The sequence below is a fragment of the Haemorhous mexicanus genome, unplaced genomic scaffold (genome assembly GCF_027477595.1).
Source record: "Haemorhous mexicanus isolate bHaeMex1 unplaced genomic scaffold, bHaeMex1.pri scaffold_277_ctg1, whole genome shotgun sequence".
NCBI classification, from domain to species: domain Eukaryota; kingdom Metazoa; phylum Chordata; class Aves; order Passeriformes; family Fringillidae; genus Haemorhous; species Haemorhous mexicanus.
The window spans coordinates 830-17,857 of record NW_026776104.1 but is presented as its reverse complement, the minus strand read 5'-3'; the positions used below and the strand labels follow the sequence as shown (position 1 = coordinate 17,857).

Genomic DNA, 17,028 nt, shown 5'->3' with positions numbered 1-17,028 from the left:
AACTCGTTGTTTCCCCCCACAAAGAGAATATCCAGCAGGAAATTGGGGGTGTCCCCCCGAGAAACGGGAGGGCCCCGGTAAAAGGCACCGGCGGGATTCGAACCCGCGACCTCTCATTCACTAAACAAGCGCTTCAACCAAGCCCCCAAAATCCGCGGTTTTTCCCCAAAATCCGGGTTTTTTTTCCCAAAATCCGGGTTCTTCACCCCAAAACTCGTTGTTTCGCCCCACAAATAGAATATCCAGCACGAAATTGGGGGTGTTCCCCCCCAAAAAGGGAGTGCCCCAGTAAGAGGCACCGGCGGGATTCGAACCCGCGACCTCCCATTCATTAACCAAGCGCTTCCACCAAGCCCCCAAAATCCGCGGGTTTTCCCCAAAATCCGGGGTTTTTTTCCCAAAATCCGGGTTTTTCACCCCAAACTCGGGGTTTTCCCCCCCAAACAGAGCCTCCCCCCGCTCTGGGGGGGTCCCAGGAACCACAGAGACGCCGCGAGTGGGACCAAGAGCTTTTAAAAACACGGTGGGGGTTGGGGGGGGGGGGAGCTCCCAAGTGTCCGTCTGTCCGGAAGGGGGAGGGGCTGCCCCCAAAGCCCCTCCCCCCCAAAAAAAAACCCCCCAATTCAGGCACGTGGGGGGGGTGGGGGTGGGGGAAGGGCGCCAAAACCCATCCCCGCCCCCCCTCCCCAAATTCAATCCCCCCCACCCCCCAAAAAAATGAGGGGGGGGGGGGGCGCAGAGTCCGGCCCGGGGGTCCCATCCCGGGGTGGGGGGAGGTCCCGGGGGGGGGGTCCCGGGGTCCCCTCGGTGCTGGCGCTGTCCCCGGTGGGGGGAGGGGTCACCACTGGTTGTGTCCCCCCGCTAAGGGGGGTCCGGGGGTCCCGGGGGGGTCCCCGGGGGGGGTCCCGGGGGTCCCGGGGGGCTCCGGGGTCACCACAGGCGGTGCTGGTGGAGGTTGCGGCTCAGCACGGAGCGAACGTCGGCCGTGAACCTGAATTTGGGGAGGGGGGAGGCAATGGAAGAGTGAGACCCCCACCCTAAATCAAAATGGGAGAGTCCAAAGGGGGGGTGGGAACCCCCAAAATCGGCTGGGATGCCCCAAAATGTGAGGGGAACCCCCCCCCCCTAAAAAAAAAACCCCCCTAAAAACTCTCAAAATCCACCCAAAGCTCCCCAAAATTCCTCAAGGATCCCCAAAATCTCTCCCGAAATTCCTCCAGGACCCCCAAAATCTCCCTCAAATCCTCTCCAGGACCCCCCAAATTCCACCCAAATCCCCTCCAGGACCCCCCAAATCCTCTCCAGGACCACCCAAACCTCCCCAAATTCCCCCAAATCCTCTCCAGGACCCCCCAAACCTCCCCAAATTCCCCCAAATCCTCTCCAAGACCCCCCCAAATCCTCCCCAGGACAGCCCAAATCCCCTCCAGGACCCCCCAAATCCCCCCAAATCCTCCCCACGACCCCCCAAATCCCCTCCAGGACCCCCCAAACCTCCTCCAATTCCCCCAAATCCTCTCCAGGACCCCCCAAACCTCCCCAAATTCCCCCAAATCCCCTCCAGGACCCCCCAATTCCTCCCCAAACCCCTCCAGGACCCCCCAAACCTCCCCAAATCCCCCCAAAATCCCCTCCAAGACCCCCCAAATCCCCCCTAAACCCCTCCAGGACCCCCCAAATCTTCTCTAGGAGCCCCCAAATCCCCTCCAGGACCCCCCAAACCTGCCCAAATCCTCCCTAAACCCCTCCAAGACCCCCCAAATCCCCTCCAGGACCCCCCCAAATCCCCACAAATCCCCTCCAGGACCCCCCCAAATCCCCCCAAATCCCCTCCAGGACCCCCCCAAATCTCCCCAAATCCCCCCTAAACTCCTCCAGGACCACCCAAATCTGCTCCAGGACTCCCCAAATCCTCTCCAGGACTCCCCAAATCCCCTCCAAGACCCCCCAATTCCTCCCCAAACCCCTCCAGGACCCCCCCAAACTTCCCCAAATTCCCCCAAATCTCCTCCAGGATCCCCCAAATCCCCTCCAGGATCCCCCAAATCCCCCCAAATCCCCCCAAATCCCTTCCAGGACCCCCCAAACCTCCCCAAATCCCCCCAAATCCCCTCCAGGACCCCCCAAATCCCCCCCAAGCCCCCCCCGAGCCCACCTGAGCGCGTCCAGCATGGGCAGCAGGTTGAGCAGGGCCGTGTCCCCGGGGTCACTGAACCACGACTTGATGGGGATGGCGTTGTCTGGGGGGATTTGGGGATTTTTGGGGGTCCCCAGGAGATCTGGGGGGTCCCCAGGGGATTTTGGGGGTCCTGGAAGGATTTGGGGGGGATTTGGGGGGTCCTGGGGCAGGTTTTGGGGGTCACTGAACCACGACTTGATAGGGATGGCGTTGTCTGGGGGGGATTTGGGGATTTTTGGGGGGTCCCCAGGGGATTTTGGGGGTCCCCAGGGGAATTTTGGGGGGTCCCCAGGGAAATTTTGGGGGTCCCCAGGGGATTTTGGGGGTCCCCAGGGGAATTTTGGGGGGGATTTGGGGGGTCCTGGGGGAGGTTTTGGGGGTCACTGAACCACGACTTGATGGGGATGGCGTTGTCTGGGGGGATTTGGGGATTTTTGGGGGGTCCCCAGGGGATTTGGGGGGGATTTGGGGGGTCTTGGGGGAGGTTTGGGGGGTCCTGGAGGGGATTTGGGGGTCCCCGGGGTCACTGAACCACGACTTGATGGGGATGGCGTTGTCTGGGGGGGATTTGGGGATTTTTGGGGGGTCCCCAGGGGATTTTGGGGGTCCCCAGGGGAATTTTGGGGGGTCCCCAGGGAAATTTTGGGGGTCCCCAGGGGATTTTGGGGGTCCCCAGGGGAATTTTGGGGGGGATTTGGGGGGTCCTGGGGGAGGTTTTGGGGGTCACTGAACCACGACTTGATGGGGATGGCGTTTGTCTGGGGGGATTTGGGGATTTTTGGGGGGTCCCCAGGGGATCTGGGGGGTCCTGGAAGGATTTGGGGGGTCCCCAGGGGATTTGGGGGGGATTTGGGGGGTCCTGGGGGAGGTTTTGGGGGTCCCCGGGGTCACTACACCACGACTTGATGGGGATGGCGTTGTCTGGGGGGATTTGGGGATTTTTGGGGGGTCCCCAGGGGATTTTGGGGGTCCTGGAAGGATTTGGGGGGGATTTGGGGGGGTCCTGGAGGGGATTTGGGGGTCCCCGGGGTCACTACACCACGACTTGATGGGGATGGCGTTGTCTGGGGGGATTTGGGGATTTTTGGGGGGGTCCCCAGGGGATTTTGGGGGTCCTGGGAGGATTTGGGGGGGATTTCGGGGGTCCTGGAGGGGATTTGGGGGTCCCCGGGGTCACTACACCAAGACTTGATGGGGATGGCGTTGGTTGGGGGGATTTGGGGATTTTTGAGGGGTCCCCAGGGAAATTCTGGGGGTCCCCAGGGGAATTTTTGGGGTCCTAGGAGTATTTTGGGGGTCCTGGAAGGATTTTGGGTGGAATTTGGGGGGTCCTGGGGGAGGTTTTGGGGGTCATTGAACCACGACTTGATGGGGATGGCGTTGTCTGGGGGGGATTTGGGGATTTTTGGGGGGTCCCCAGGAGATCTGGGGGGTCCTGGGAGGATTTGGGGGGTCCCCAGGGGATTTTTGGGGGGTCCTGGAAGGATTTTGGGGGTCCTGGGTGGGATTTGGGGGGGTCCTGGGGGAATTTAGGGGGGGATTTTTGGGGGAATTTCCGTGGATTTTGGGACAATTTCAGCATGGAGATTTTCAGGAATATTTTTGGGGATATTTTGGGATTTTTTTGGGAATTTTTAGGAATATTTTTGGGGAAATTTTTGGGAATATTTTTGGGGAAATTTTTGGGATTTTTGGGGAATTTTTGGGTACCTGGGAGACTCTGCCAGGTGCCAGGTGAGCTGTGAGATTTGGGGTGAATTTTTGGGGGAATTTCCGGGGATTTGGGGGCAAATTGAGAATGAGGATTTTTGGAAACATTTTAGGAATATTTTTGGGGAAATTTTGGGATTTTTTGGGGAATTTTTTGGGAAATTTTTGGGATTTTTTGGGAATTTTTGGGTACCTGGAAAGCTCTGCCAGGTGCCAGGTGAGCTGTCGGATTTGGGGAGGAATTTTTGGGGGAATTTCCGGGGATTTTGGGGCAAATTGAGAATGAGGATTTTTGAGAACATTTTAGGAATATTTTTGGGGAAATTTTGGGATTTTTTGGGAATATTTTTGGGGAAATTTTTGGGGAAATTTTTGGGATTTTTTGGGAACATTTTAGGAATATTTTTGGGGAAAATTTTGGGATTTTTTGGGAATTTTTGGGAATATTTTTGGGGAAATTTTTGGGATTTTTGGGAACATTTTAGGAATATTTTTGGGGAAAATTTTGGGATTTTTTGGGAATTTTTGGGAATATTTTTGGGGATATTTTGGGATTTTTTGGGAACTTTTGGGTACCTGGGGGGCTCTGCCAGGTGCCAGGTGAGCTCTCCAGGATGACGACGCTGGACAAACCCCAGGTGGGATTTGGGGTGAATTTTTGGGGTGAATTTTAGGAATTTCGGGGCAGGGATTTTGGGGGTATTTGGGAAATATTTTTGGGGAAATTTTGGGAATTTTTGGGATTTTTTGGGAATTTTTAGGTACCTGGGAGGCTCTGCCAGGTGCCAGGTGAGCTGTCAGATTTGGGGTGAATTTTTGGGGTGAATTTTAGGAATTTCAGGGCAGGGATTTTTGGGGTATTTGGGAAATATTTTTGGGGAAATTTTGGGAATTTTTGGGAATATTTTTGGGGAAATTTTTGGGATTTTTTGGGAATTTTTGGGTACCTGGGAGGCTCTGCCAGGTGCCAGGTGAGCTGTCGGATTTGGGGTGGATTTTTGGGGTGAATTTTAGGAATTTTGGGGCAGGGATTTTTGGGGTATTTGGGGACTATTTTTGGGGAAATTTTGGGATTTTTTGGGATTTTTGGGGAATTTTTGGGTACCTCGGAGGCTCTGCCAGGTGCCAGGTGAGCTCTCCAGGATGATGACGCTGAACAAACCCCAGGTGGGATATGGGGAGGGTTTTTGGGGTGAATTTTAGGAATTTCGGGGCAGGGATTTTTGGGGTATTTGGGGACTATTTTTGGGGATATTTTTGGGATTTTTGGGGTACCTGGGTGGCTGCGGTAGGCGCCAGGTGAGTTGTCCAGGATGACGATGCTGGACAGGTCGCTGTGCACCACCGACAGGTCCTTGATGTAACTGCCCAGCTCCAGCGTGCAGTGCTGGGGGCGGGGCCACGTCAGGGACACGCCCACCGCACCTGGGACACGCCCACCGCACCTGGGACACGCCCAGGGCCATGCCCATCCCACCTGGGACACACACAGCGCACCTGGGACACGCCCAGGGCCATGCCCATCCTACCTGGGACACGCCTAGCGCACCTGGGACACGCCCATCCCACCTGGGACACGCCCACCACACCTGGGACACGCCCAGGGCCATGCCCATCCCACCTGGGACACGCCTAGCGCACCTGGGACACGCCCACCACACCTGGGACACGCCCAAAGCCGTGCCCATCCCACCTGGGACACACCTAGCGCACCTGGGACACGCCCATCCCAACCAGTGCCATGCCCACAGCACCTGGGACACGCTCAGGGCCGTGCCCATCCCACCTGGGACACGCCTAGCGCACCTGGGACACGCCCAGGGCCACACCCATCCTACCTGGGACACACCTAGTGCACCTGGGACACACCCACCACACCTGGGACACGCCCACCGCACCTGGGACACGCCCAGGGCCGTGCCCATCCCACCTGGGACACGCCCACCACACCTGGGACACGCCCACCGCACCTGGGACACGCTCAGGGCCATGCCCATCCCACCTGGGACACGCCCACCACACCTGGGACACGCCCACCACACCTGGGACACGCCCAGGGCCATGCCCATCCCACCTGGGACACGCCCACCAAACCTGGGACATGCCCACCGCACCTGGGACAGGCCCAGGGCCGTGCCCATCCCACCTGGGACACACCCACCAAACCTGGGACATGCCCACCGCAGCTGGGACACGCCCAGGGCCGTGCCCATCCTACCTGGGACACGCCCATCCCATCCAGGGCCACACCCACCGCACCTGGGACACGCCCAGGGCCATGTCCATCCCACCTGGGACACACCTAGCGCACCTGGGACACGCCCAGGGCCGTGCCCATCCCACCTGGGACACGCCTAGCGCACCTGGGACACGCCCTTCCCAACCAGGGTCACACCCACTGCACCTGGGACACGCCCAGGGCCATGCCCATCCCACCTGGGACACGCCCACAGCACCTGGGACACGCCCAGGGCCATGCCCATCCCACCTGGGACACACCTAGCGCACCTGGGACACGCCCAGGGCCATGCCCATCCCACCTGGGACACGCCTAGCGCACCTGGGACACGCCCTTCCCTACCAGGGCCACACCCATTGCACCTGGGACACACCCAGGGCCATGCCCATCCCACCTGGGACACGCCTAGCGCACCTGGGACACGCCCTTCCCAACCAGGGCCACACCCATTGCACCTGGGACACGCCCAGGGCCATGCCCATCCTACCTGGGACACGCCTAGCGCACCTGGGACATGCCCACAGTACCTGGGACACGCTCAGGGCCATGCCCATCCCACCTGGGACACGCCCACTACACCTGGAACATGCCCACGGCCATGCCCATCCCACCTGGGACACGCCCAGGGCCATGCCCATCCCACGTGGGACACGCCCACCACACCTGGGACACGCCCAGGGCCACACCCACCCCACCTGGGACACGCCTAGCGCACCTGGGACATGCCCACCACACCTGGGACACGCCCAGGGCCACACCCAGTGCATCTGGGACACGCCTAGCGCACCTGGGACATGCCCAGGGCCACACCCAGTGCACCTGGGACACACCCACTTCACCTGGGACACGCCCATTGCACCTGGGACATGCCCAGGGCCACACCCACCCCACCTGGGACACGCCCATCTCACCTGGACGCACCCATGGACACACCCACCACACCTGCAACGTGCTCACCTCACCTGGACACGCCCACCTCACCTGGACATACACTTGGACACGCCCACTGTGTGGCAGAGAATGAACCCAGCCCCGCCCCTCACCTGCCCAGGTGTCCCTCACCTGTCCCAGTGTCACCTGTCCCTCACCTGCCCAGGTGTCCCTCACCTGCCCAGGTGTCCCTCACCTGCCCAGGTGTCCCTCACCTGTCCCAGTGTCACCTGTCCCTCACCTGCCCAGGCGTCCCTCACCTGTCCCAGTGTCACCTGTCCCTCACCTGTCCCAGTGTCACCTGTCCCTCACCTGCCCAGGTGTCCCTCACCCGCCCAGGTATCACCTGTCCCTCACCTGCCCAGGCGTCCCTCACCTGTCCCAGTGTCACCTGTCCCTCACCCGCCCAGGTGTCACCTGTCCCTCACCTGTCCCAGTGTCACCTGTCCCTCACCTGCCCAGGTGTCCCTCACCTGTCCCAGTGTCACCTGTCCCTCACCTGCCCAGGCGTCCCTCACCTGTCCCAGTGTCACCTGTCCCTCACCTGCCCAGGTGTCACCTGTCCCTCACCTGCCCAGGTGTCCCTCACCCGCCAGGTGTCACCTGTCCCTCACCTGCCCAGGTGTCCCTCACCTGTCCCAGTGTCACCTGTCCCTCACCTGCCCAGGTGTCCCTCACCCGCCCAGGTATCACCTGTCCCTCACCTGCCCAGGCGTCCCTCACCTGTCCCAGTGTCACCTGTCCCTCACCCGCCCAGGTGTCACCTGTCCCTCACCTGCCCAGGTGTCCCTCACCCGCCAGGTGTCACCTGTCCCTCACCTGCCCAGGTGTCCCTCACCTGTCCCAGTGTCACCTGTCCCTCACCTGCCCAGGTGTCCCTCACCTGCCCAGGTGTCCCTCACCTGTCCCAGGGTTACCTGTCCCCAGGTGTCCCTCACCTGTCCCCAGGTGTGTCTCACCTGTCCAAGTGTGTCTCACCTGTCGGCAGTAGCGGCGGTTGAGGCTGACCCCACACCTGTCCCTCACCTGTCCCAGTGTCACCTGTCCCTCACCTGTCCCCAGGTGTCCCTCACCTGTCCCAGTGTCACCTGTCCCTCACCTGTCCCCAGGTGTGTCCCTCACCTGTCGGCAGTAGCGGCGGTTGAGGATGCTGCGGTTGTTGTCCAGCTTGTGACCCCTCTCACACCTGCCCAGTGTCACCTGTCCCAGTGTCACCTGTCCCTCACCTGTCCCAGTGTCACCTGTCCCCAGGTGTCCCTCACCTGTCCCCAGGTGTCCCTCACCTGTCCCCAGGTGTCCCTCACCTGTCCCCAGGTGTGTCCCTCACCTGTCGGCAGTAGCGGCGGTTGAGGATGCTGCGGTTGTTGTCCAGCTTGTGACCCCTCTCACACCTGTCCCAGTGTCACCTGTCCCAGTGTCACCTGTCCCAGTGTCACCTGTCCCCAGGTGTCCCTCACCTGTCCCCAGGTGTCCCTCACCTGTCGGCAGTAGCGGCGGTTGAGGATGCTGCGGTTGTTGTCCAGCTTGTGACCCCTCTCACACCTGTCCCAGTGTCACCTGTCCCAGTGTCACCTGTCCCTCACCTGTCCCCAGGTGTCCCTCACCTGTCGGTAGTAGCGGCGGTTGAGGATGCTGCGGTTGTTGTCCAGCTTGTGACCCCTCTCACACCTGTCCCAATGTCACCTGTCCCAGTGTCACCTGTCCCCAGGTGTCCCTCACCTGTCCCCAGGTGTGTCACCCTCACCTGTCGGTAGTAGCGGCGGTTGAGGATGCTGCGGTTGTTGTCCAGCTTGTCGGCCACGGCGCAGCCGTAGATCTCCATGCTGGCCGTGAACACCACCAGCTCGTACCACTGGCTCACCTGGGGGGGAATTTGGGGGAAATTCACAGAATTTTGGGAAAATTCGGGAATTTTGGGGAAAATTCCGAGAAATTTGGGGGAATTTTGGGGGTTTTGGGGGGTCTCAGGTGGGGTTTGGGCTGAGGATCTCCATGCTGGATGGGAACACCACCAGCTCCTTCCACTTGCTCACCTGAAGTTTGGGGGAAATTCACAGAATTTTGGGAAAATTTGGGAATTTTGGAGAAAATTTGGGAAATTTGGGGAAAATTTGGGAATTTTGGGGGGATTTGAGGGGTTTTGGGGGGTCTCAGGTGGGGTTTGGGCCGAGGATCTCCGTGCTGGATGGGAACACCATGACCTCCTATCACTGGCTCACCTGGAATTCGGGGAAAATTCACGGAATTTTGGGAAAATTCGGGAATTTGGGGGAAATTCCCAGAAATTTTGGGGAATTTTGGGGGGATTTGAGGGGTTTTGGGGGGTCTCAGGTGGGGTTTGGGCCGAGGATCTCCGTGCTGGATGGGAACACCACCAGCTCCCACCACTGGCTCATCTGGGGGAATTTGGGGAAAATTCCAGAAATTTTGGGAAAATTTGGGAATTTTGGGGAAAATTCCCAGAAATTTTGGGGAATTTTGGGGAATTTTGGGGGGTTTTGGGGGGTCTCAGGTGGGGTTTGGGCCGAGGATTTCCGTGCTGGATGTGAACACCACCAGCTCCCACCACTGGCTCACCTGGGGGGAATTTGGGGGAAATTCCAGAAATTTTGGGAAAACTTGGGAATTTTGGGGAAAATTTGGGAATTTTGGGGAAATTCCCAGAAATTTGGGGAATTTTGGGGGGATTTGGGGGGTTTTGGGGGGTCTCAGGTGGGGTTTGGGCCGAGGATCTCCGTGCTGGATGTGAACACCACCAGCTCCCACCACTGGCTCACCTAGAATTTGGGGGAAATTCCTCAAATTTTGGGAAAATTTGGGAATTTTGGAGAAAATTTGGGAATTTTGGTGAATTTTGGGGGGATTTGAGGGGTTTTGGGGGTCTCAGGTGGGATTTGGGCCGAGGATTTCCGTGCTGGATGTGAACACCACCAGCTCCCACCACTGGCTCACCTGGGGGGATTTGGGGGAAATTCCAGAAATTTTGGGAAAATTTGGGAATTTTGGAGAAAATTTGGGAATTTTGGGGAAATTCCCAGAAATTTGGGGAATTTTGGGGGGATTTGAGGGGTTTTGGGGGGTCTCAGGTGGGGTTTGGGCCCAGGATCTCCGTGCTGGATGTGAACACCACCAGCTCCCACCACTGGCTCACCTGGGGGGAATTTGGGGGAAATTCCTCAAATTTTGGGAAAATTTGGGAATTTTGGGGAAAATTTCAGGAATTTTGGGGAAATTTGGGGGGATTTGGGGGGTTTTGGGGGGTCTCAGGTGGGGTTTGGGCCGAGGATCTCCATGCTGGATGGGAACACCATGACCTCCTATCACTGGCTCACCTGGGGGAATTTGGGGGAAATTCCTCAAATTTTGGGAAAATTTGGGAATTTTGGAGAAAATTTGGGAATTTTGGGGAAATTCCCAGAAATTTGGGGAATTTTGGGGGGATTTGGGGGGTTTTGGGGGGTCTCAGGTGGGGTTTGGGCCGGGGATCTCCATGCTGGATGTGAACACCACCAGCTCCCACCACTGGCTCACCTGGAATTTGGGGGAAATTCCTCAAATTTTGGGAAAATTTGGGAAATTTGGGGAAAATTTGGGAAATTCCCAGAAATTTTGGGGGGATTTGAGGGGTTTTGGGGGGTCTCAGGTGGGGTTTGGGCCGAGGATCTCCATGCTGGATGTGAACACCACCAGCTCCCACCACTGGCTCACCTGGGAGGGATTTTGGGGAAAATTTCTCAAATTTTGGGAAAATTTGGAAAAATTCCCAGAAATTTCAGGAATTTTGGGGAATTTTGGGGGGATTTGAGGGGTTTTGGGGGGTCTCAGGTGGGGTTTGGGCCGAGGATCTCCGTGCTGGATGTGAACACCACCAGCTCCTACCACTGGCTCACCTGGAATTTGGGGGAAATTCCTCAAATTTTGGGAAAATTTGGGAATTTTGGGGAAAATTTGGGAATTTTGGGGAAATTCCCAGAAATTTGGGGAATTTTGGGGGGATTTGAGGGGTTTTGGGGGGTCTCAGGTGGGGTTTGGGCCGAGGATCTCCATGCTGGATGTGAACACCCCCAGCTCCCACCACTGGCTCACCTGGAATTTGGGGGAAATTCAGAGAATTTTGGGAAAATTTGGGAATTTTGGGGAAAATTTCAGGAATTTTGGGGAATTTTGGGGGGATTTGAGGGGTTTTGGGGGGTCTCAGGTGGGGTTTGGGCCGAGGATCTCCATGCTGGATGGGAACACCACCAGCTCCCACCACTGGCTCACCTGGGGGGAATTTGGGGAAAATTCCTCAAATTTTGGGAAAATTCCTCAAATTTTGGAGAAAATTTGGAAATTTTGGGGAAATTTCCGAGAAATTTTGGGGAATTTTGGGGGATTTGAGGGGTTTTGGGGGGTCTCAGGTGGGGTTTGGGCCGAGGATCTCCGTGCTGGATGGGAACACCACCAGCTCCCACCACTGGCTCACCTGGGCGGGATTTGGGGAAAATTCCAGAAATTTGGGGAAAATTTGGGAATTTTGGAGAAAATTTGGGAATTTTGGGGAAAATTTCAGGATTTTTGGGGGAATTTTGGGGGGATTTGAGGGGTTTTGGGGGGTCTCAGGTGGGGTTTAGGCCGAGGATCTCCGTGCTGGATGGGAACACCACCAGCTCCCACCACTGGCTCACCTGGAATTTGGGGAAAATTCTTCAAATTTTGGGAAAATTTGGGAATTTTGGAGAAAATTTGGGAAATTTGGGGAAAATTTCAGGAATTTGGGGAATTTTGGGGGGAATTTGAGGGGTTTTGGGGGGTCTCAGGTGGGTTTTGGGCGGGGGATCTCCATGCTGGATGTGAACACCACCAGCTCCCACCACTGGCTCACCTGGGGGGAATTTGGGGGAAATTCCAGAAATTTTGGGAAAATTTGGGAATTTTGGAGAAAATTTGGGAATTTTGGGGAAATTCCCAGAAATTTGGGGAATTTTGGGGGGATTTGGGGGGTTTTGGGGGGTCTCAGGTGGGGTTTGGGCCGGGGATCTCCATGCTGGATGGGAACACCACCAGCTCGTACCACTGGCTCACCTGGGGGAAATTTGGGGGAAATTCCTTAAATTTTGGGAAAATTTGGGGATTTTGGAGAAAATTTGGGAATTTTGGAGAAAATTTGGGAATTTTGGGGGGATTTGAGGGGTTTTGGGGGGTCTCAGGTGGGGTTTGGGCCATGCAGGATGGGAACACCCCCAGCTCACCTGGATGAGAAATTTTGGGGAATTTTGGGGGATTTTGGGAAGGGTTTCGAGGGGATTTGGGGCTGGATTTTGGGGCGAATCCGGGGTTTTTTGGGGTCACTCACCACCTCCAGGAAGAAATCCACGTGGGGCCGTTTGTGCACGAAGAACCTCACGGGGTGTTTGTCGATCACCACCTGGGGGAACCCCAAAATCACAACAAAGAACCCCAAAAATCAGCCCAGGGACCCCAAAATTGGCCCCAGGGACCCCAAAATCAGCCCAGGAACCCCAAAAATCAGACCCAGAACCCCAAAATCAGACCCGGAACCCCAAAATTGGCCCCGGGGACCCCAAAATCGGCCCTGGAACCCCAAAATTGGCCTTGTGACCCCAAAATTAGCCCCAGGAACCCCAAAATCGGTCCCAGGACTCCAAAATTCCCCCCAAGACCCCCAAAAATCAGCCCCAGAAACCCCAAAATCAGCCCAGGGACCCCAAAATCGGCCCCAGGAACCCCAAAATTGGCCCCAGAAACCCCAAAAATCAGTCCCAGAACCCCAAAATCGGCCCTGGGACCCCAAAAATCAGACCCAGAACCCCAAAATTGGCCCCGGGGACCCCAAAATTGGCCCTGGGACACCAAAATTTGCCCCAGGAACCCCAAAAATCAGTCCCAGAACCCCAAAATTGGCCTTGGGACCCCCAAAATCAATCCCAGGAATGCCAAAATCTGTCTCAGGAACCCCAAAAATCAGTCCCAGAACCCCAAAATCAGCCCAAGGACCCCAAAAAATCAGCCCTGGAACCCCAAAATTGGCCCTGGGGACCCCAAAATCGGCCCCAAAAACCCCAAAATTTGCCCTGAGAATCCCAAAATTGGCCCCAGGAACCCCAAAATTGGCCCTGGGGGATCCCAAAATCAGCCTCAGGACTCCCAAAATCTGTCTCAGGAACCCTAAAATCGGCCCTGGTACCCCAAAATCGGCCCCAAAAACCCCAAAATTGGCCCTGAGACCCCAAAATTGACCCCAGGAACCCCAAAATCAGTCCCAGAACCCCAAAATCAGCCCTGAGAATCCCAAAATTGGCCCCAGGAACCCCAAAATCGGCCCCAAAACTGCCCCAAATCCTTCCCAAATTGCCCAAAATCCCCCAAATTTACCCCAAATTTCCCCCAAAATCCCCCCAGACCTTGAGGATGAAGTCGGGGGGGTCCCAGGCCACACCAAAGATCTCAGGACATCCCAAAAAACCCCAAAAAACTCCCAAAAATCTCCCCAAAAATGCCCCAAACTCCCCCAAAACTGCCCCAAATCCTTCCCAAATTGCCCAAAATCCCCCAAATTTCCCCCAAAATCCCCCCAGACCTTGAGGATGAAGTCGGGGGGGGTCCCGGGGCGCACCGTGGGCCTCAGGACCCCGTCGTGGTGGGAGTGGATCAGGGTCTCGTCCAGGTCCAGCACCAGGATCTTCCTCTTCACCTGGTCTGGGAAAACAAATTCCCAACTTTGGGGCAAAAATCTCAAATTTTGGGGCAAAATCTGGGGGTTTGGGGAAAAAATTTGGGGTTTTAAGGGGAAAATTTGGGATTTTAGGGGAAAATTTGGGGGTTTAAGGGCAAAATTTGGGGTTTTAGGGGGAAAATTTGGGGTTTTAAGGGCAAAATTTGGGGTTTCAGGGGGAAAATTTGGGGGTTTGGGGCAGAATTTGGGGGTTTTGGGATAAAATTTGGGGTCTAAAGGGCAAAATTTGGGGTTTTAGGGGGAGAATTTGGGGGTTTGGGGGAAAATCTGGGGGTTTGGGGAAAAAATTTGGGGGTTTAAGGGGAAAATTTGGGGATTTAGGGGGAAAATTTGGGGTTTTAGGGGGAAAATTTGGGGGTTTGGGGGAAAATTTGGGGCAAAATTCAGGAATTGGGGGCAAAATTTGGATTTTAAGGGCAAAATTTGGATTTTAAGGGCAAAATTTGGGAATTTGGGGGCACAATTCCAAGATTTGGGGCAAAATTTGGGGATTTGGAGAAAAAATTTGGGGTTTTAAGGGCAAAATTTGGGGTTTTAAGGGCAAAATTTGGGGTTTTAGGGGGAAAATTTGGGGGTTTGGGGCAGAATTTGGGGGTTGAGATGGAAAATTTGGGGCAAAATTCAGGAATGGGGGGAAAAATTTGGATTTTAAGGGCAAAATTTGGGGATTTGGGGGCACAATTCCAAGATTTGGGGGAAAATTTGGGGATTTGGGGATAATATTTGGGGGTTTAGGGGCAAAATTTGGGATTTTAGGGGAAAATTTGGGGATTTGGGGGCAAAATTTGGATTTTAAGGGCAAAATTTGGGGTTTTAGGGGCAAAATTTGGGGATTTGGGGGCACAATTCCAAGATTTAGGGGAAAATTTGGGGGTTTGGGGAAAAACTTTGGGGTTTTAGGGGCAAAATTTGGGGTCTTAGGGGGAAATTTTGGGGATTTGAGGGAAAATTTGGGGGTTTAAGGGCAAAATTTGGGGTTTTAGGGGGAAATTTTGGGGTTTTAGGGTAAAATTTGAGAATTGGGGGAAAATTTGGGGTTTTAGGGGACGAATTTGGGGGTTGAGATGGAAAATTTGGGGCAAAATTCAGGAATTGGAGAAAAATTTGGATTTTAAGGGCAAAATTTGGGGATTTGGGGGCACAATTCCAAGATTTGGGGGAAAATTTGGGGGTTTGGGGATAAAATTTGGGGGTTTAGGGGCAAAATTTGGGGTTTTAGGGGGAAAATTTGGGGGTTTGGGGCAGAATTTGGGGGTTGAGATGGAAAATTTGGGGTAAAATTCAGGAATTGGGGAAAAATTTGGATTTTAAGGGCAAAATTTGGGGATTTGGGGGCACAATTCCAGGATTTGGGGGAAAATTTGGGGATTCGGGGCAAAATTTGAGGTTTTAGGGGCAAAATTTGGGGTTTTAGGGGAAAATTTGGGGGTTTGGGGGCACAATTTGGATTTTAAGGGCAAAATTTGGGGATGTGGGGGCAAATTCCAAGATTTGGGGGAAAATTTGGGGGTTTGGGGAAAAACTTTGGGGTTTTAGGGGGAAAAATTGGGGTTTTAGGGGCAAAATTTGGGGGTTTGGGGCAGAATTTGGGGGTTGAGATGGAAAATTTGGGGCAAAATTCAGGAATTGGGGGGAAAATTTGGGGGTTCAGGGGCAAAATTTGGGGATTTGGGGGCACAATTCCAAGATTTAGGGACAATTTGGAGATTTGGGGAAAAAATTTGGGGTTTTAAGGGCAAAATTTGGGGATTTAGGGGAAATTTTGGGGATTTGGGGGCAAAATTTGGATTTTAAGGGCAAAATTTGGGGTTTTAGGGGCAAAATTTGGGGATTTGGGGGCACAATTCCAAGATTTGGGGGAAAATTTGGGGATTTGGGGGAAAATTTGGGGTTTTAAGGGCAAAATTTGGGGTTTTAGGGGCAGAATTCCAGGATTTGGGGGAAAATTTGGGAATTGGGGGCAAAATTTGGATTTTAGGGGGAAAATTTGGGGGTTTAAGGGCAAAATTTGGGGATTTGGGGGCAAAAATTTGGGATTTTGGGGGCACAATTCCAAGATTTGGGGGCAAATTTGGGGATTGGGGACAAAATTTGGGGACAAAATTTGGGAGTTTGAGGACAAAATTTGGGGTTTTGGATTTCCCTCCCCCAGATTTTGGGTTTTTCTCCCAAATTTTGGATTTCCCGCCCCAAATTTTGGGGTTTTTCCCCCCAGAATTTTGGGTTTTTCTCCCCAGAATTTTGGGATTTTTTCCCAGAATTTTGGTTGTTCCCCCCAGAATTTGGGTTTTTCTCCCCAGATTTTGGATTTCCTGCCCCAAATTTTGGGGTTTTCTTCCAAATTTGGGTTTTTCCCCCCCGATTTTGGGTTTTTCCCCCCAGAATTTTGGTTTTTTCTCCCAGATTTGTTTTTTTCTCCCACAATTTTGGTTTTTCCCCCCAGACTTTTGGGATTTTCCCCCCAGAATTTGGGATTTCCCCCCAGAATTTTGGTTTTTCCCCCCCAAAGAATTTTGTTTTTTTCTCCCAGAATTTTGTTTTTTCCCCCCAGAGTTTGGTTTTTCCCCCCAGAATTTTGGGATTTTCCCCCCAGAATTTGGTTTTTCCCCCCAGAATTTTGGGATTTTCCCCCCAGAATTTGGTTTTTCCCCCCAGAATTTTGGTTTTTTCTCCCAAATTTGGTTTTTTCTCCCCAGAATTTTGTTTTATTCTCCAAAATTTGGTTTTTCCCCCCAGAATTTTGGTTTTTTCTCCCAGAATTTGGTTTTTCTCCCAAAATTTTTGGTTTTTTCTCCCAGATTTGTTTTTTCCCCCCAGAATTTGAGTTTTTTTCTCCCAGATTTTGGGTTTTTTCTCCCAGATTTGTTTTTACCCCCCAGATTTTGGTTTTTCCCCCACAATTTTGGTTTTTTCTCCCAGAATTTGGTTTTTCCTCCCAGAATTTTGGTTTTTCCCCCCAGAATTTTGGGATTTTCCCCCCAGAATTTGGGATTTCTCTCCCAGAATTTGGTTTTTCTCCCCAAAATTTTGTTTTTTCCCCCCAGAGTTTGGTTTTTCCCCCCAGAATTTGGGATTTTCCCCCCAGAACTTGGTTTTTCCCCCCCAGAATTTGGGTTTTTTCTCCCAGATTTGTGATTTCCCCCCAGAATTTTGGGATTTCTCCCAGAATTCTGTTTTTTTCTCCCAGAATTCTGTTTTTTTCTCCCAGAATTTTGTTTTTTTCTCCCCCGAATT

The 17,028-nt window shown here is 54.2% G+C and overlaps 1 protein-coding gene across 1 annotated transcript; it reads right to left on the bottom strand.

Moving 5' to 3' along the window:
* Positions 1-370: 370 nt before the first annotated feature.
* LOC132323067 (CTD nuclear envelope phosphatase 1-like) lies at positions 371-13,839 on the bottom strand (the record flags this gene model as incomplete). The annotated part of the gene is made up of 6 exons (XM_059837878.1): positions 371-991; positions 2,156-2,240; positions 5,165-5,276; positions 8,803-8,919; positions 12,394-12,465; positions 13,639-13,839. Coding segments are annotated over 6 exons (648 nt in total), but the record flags the coding sequence as incomplete, so codon positions are not given.
* Positions 13,840-17,028: the final 3,189 nt, after the last annotated feature.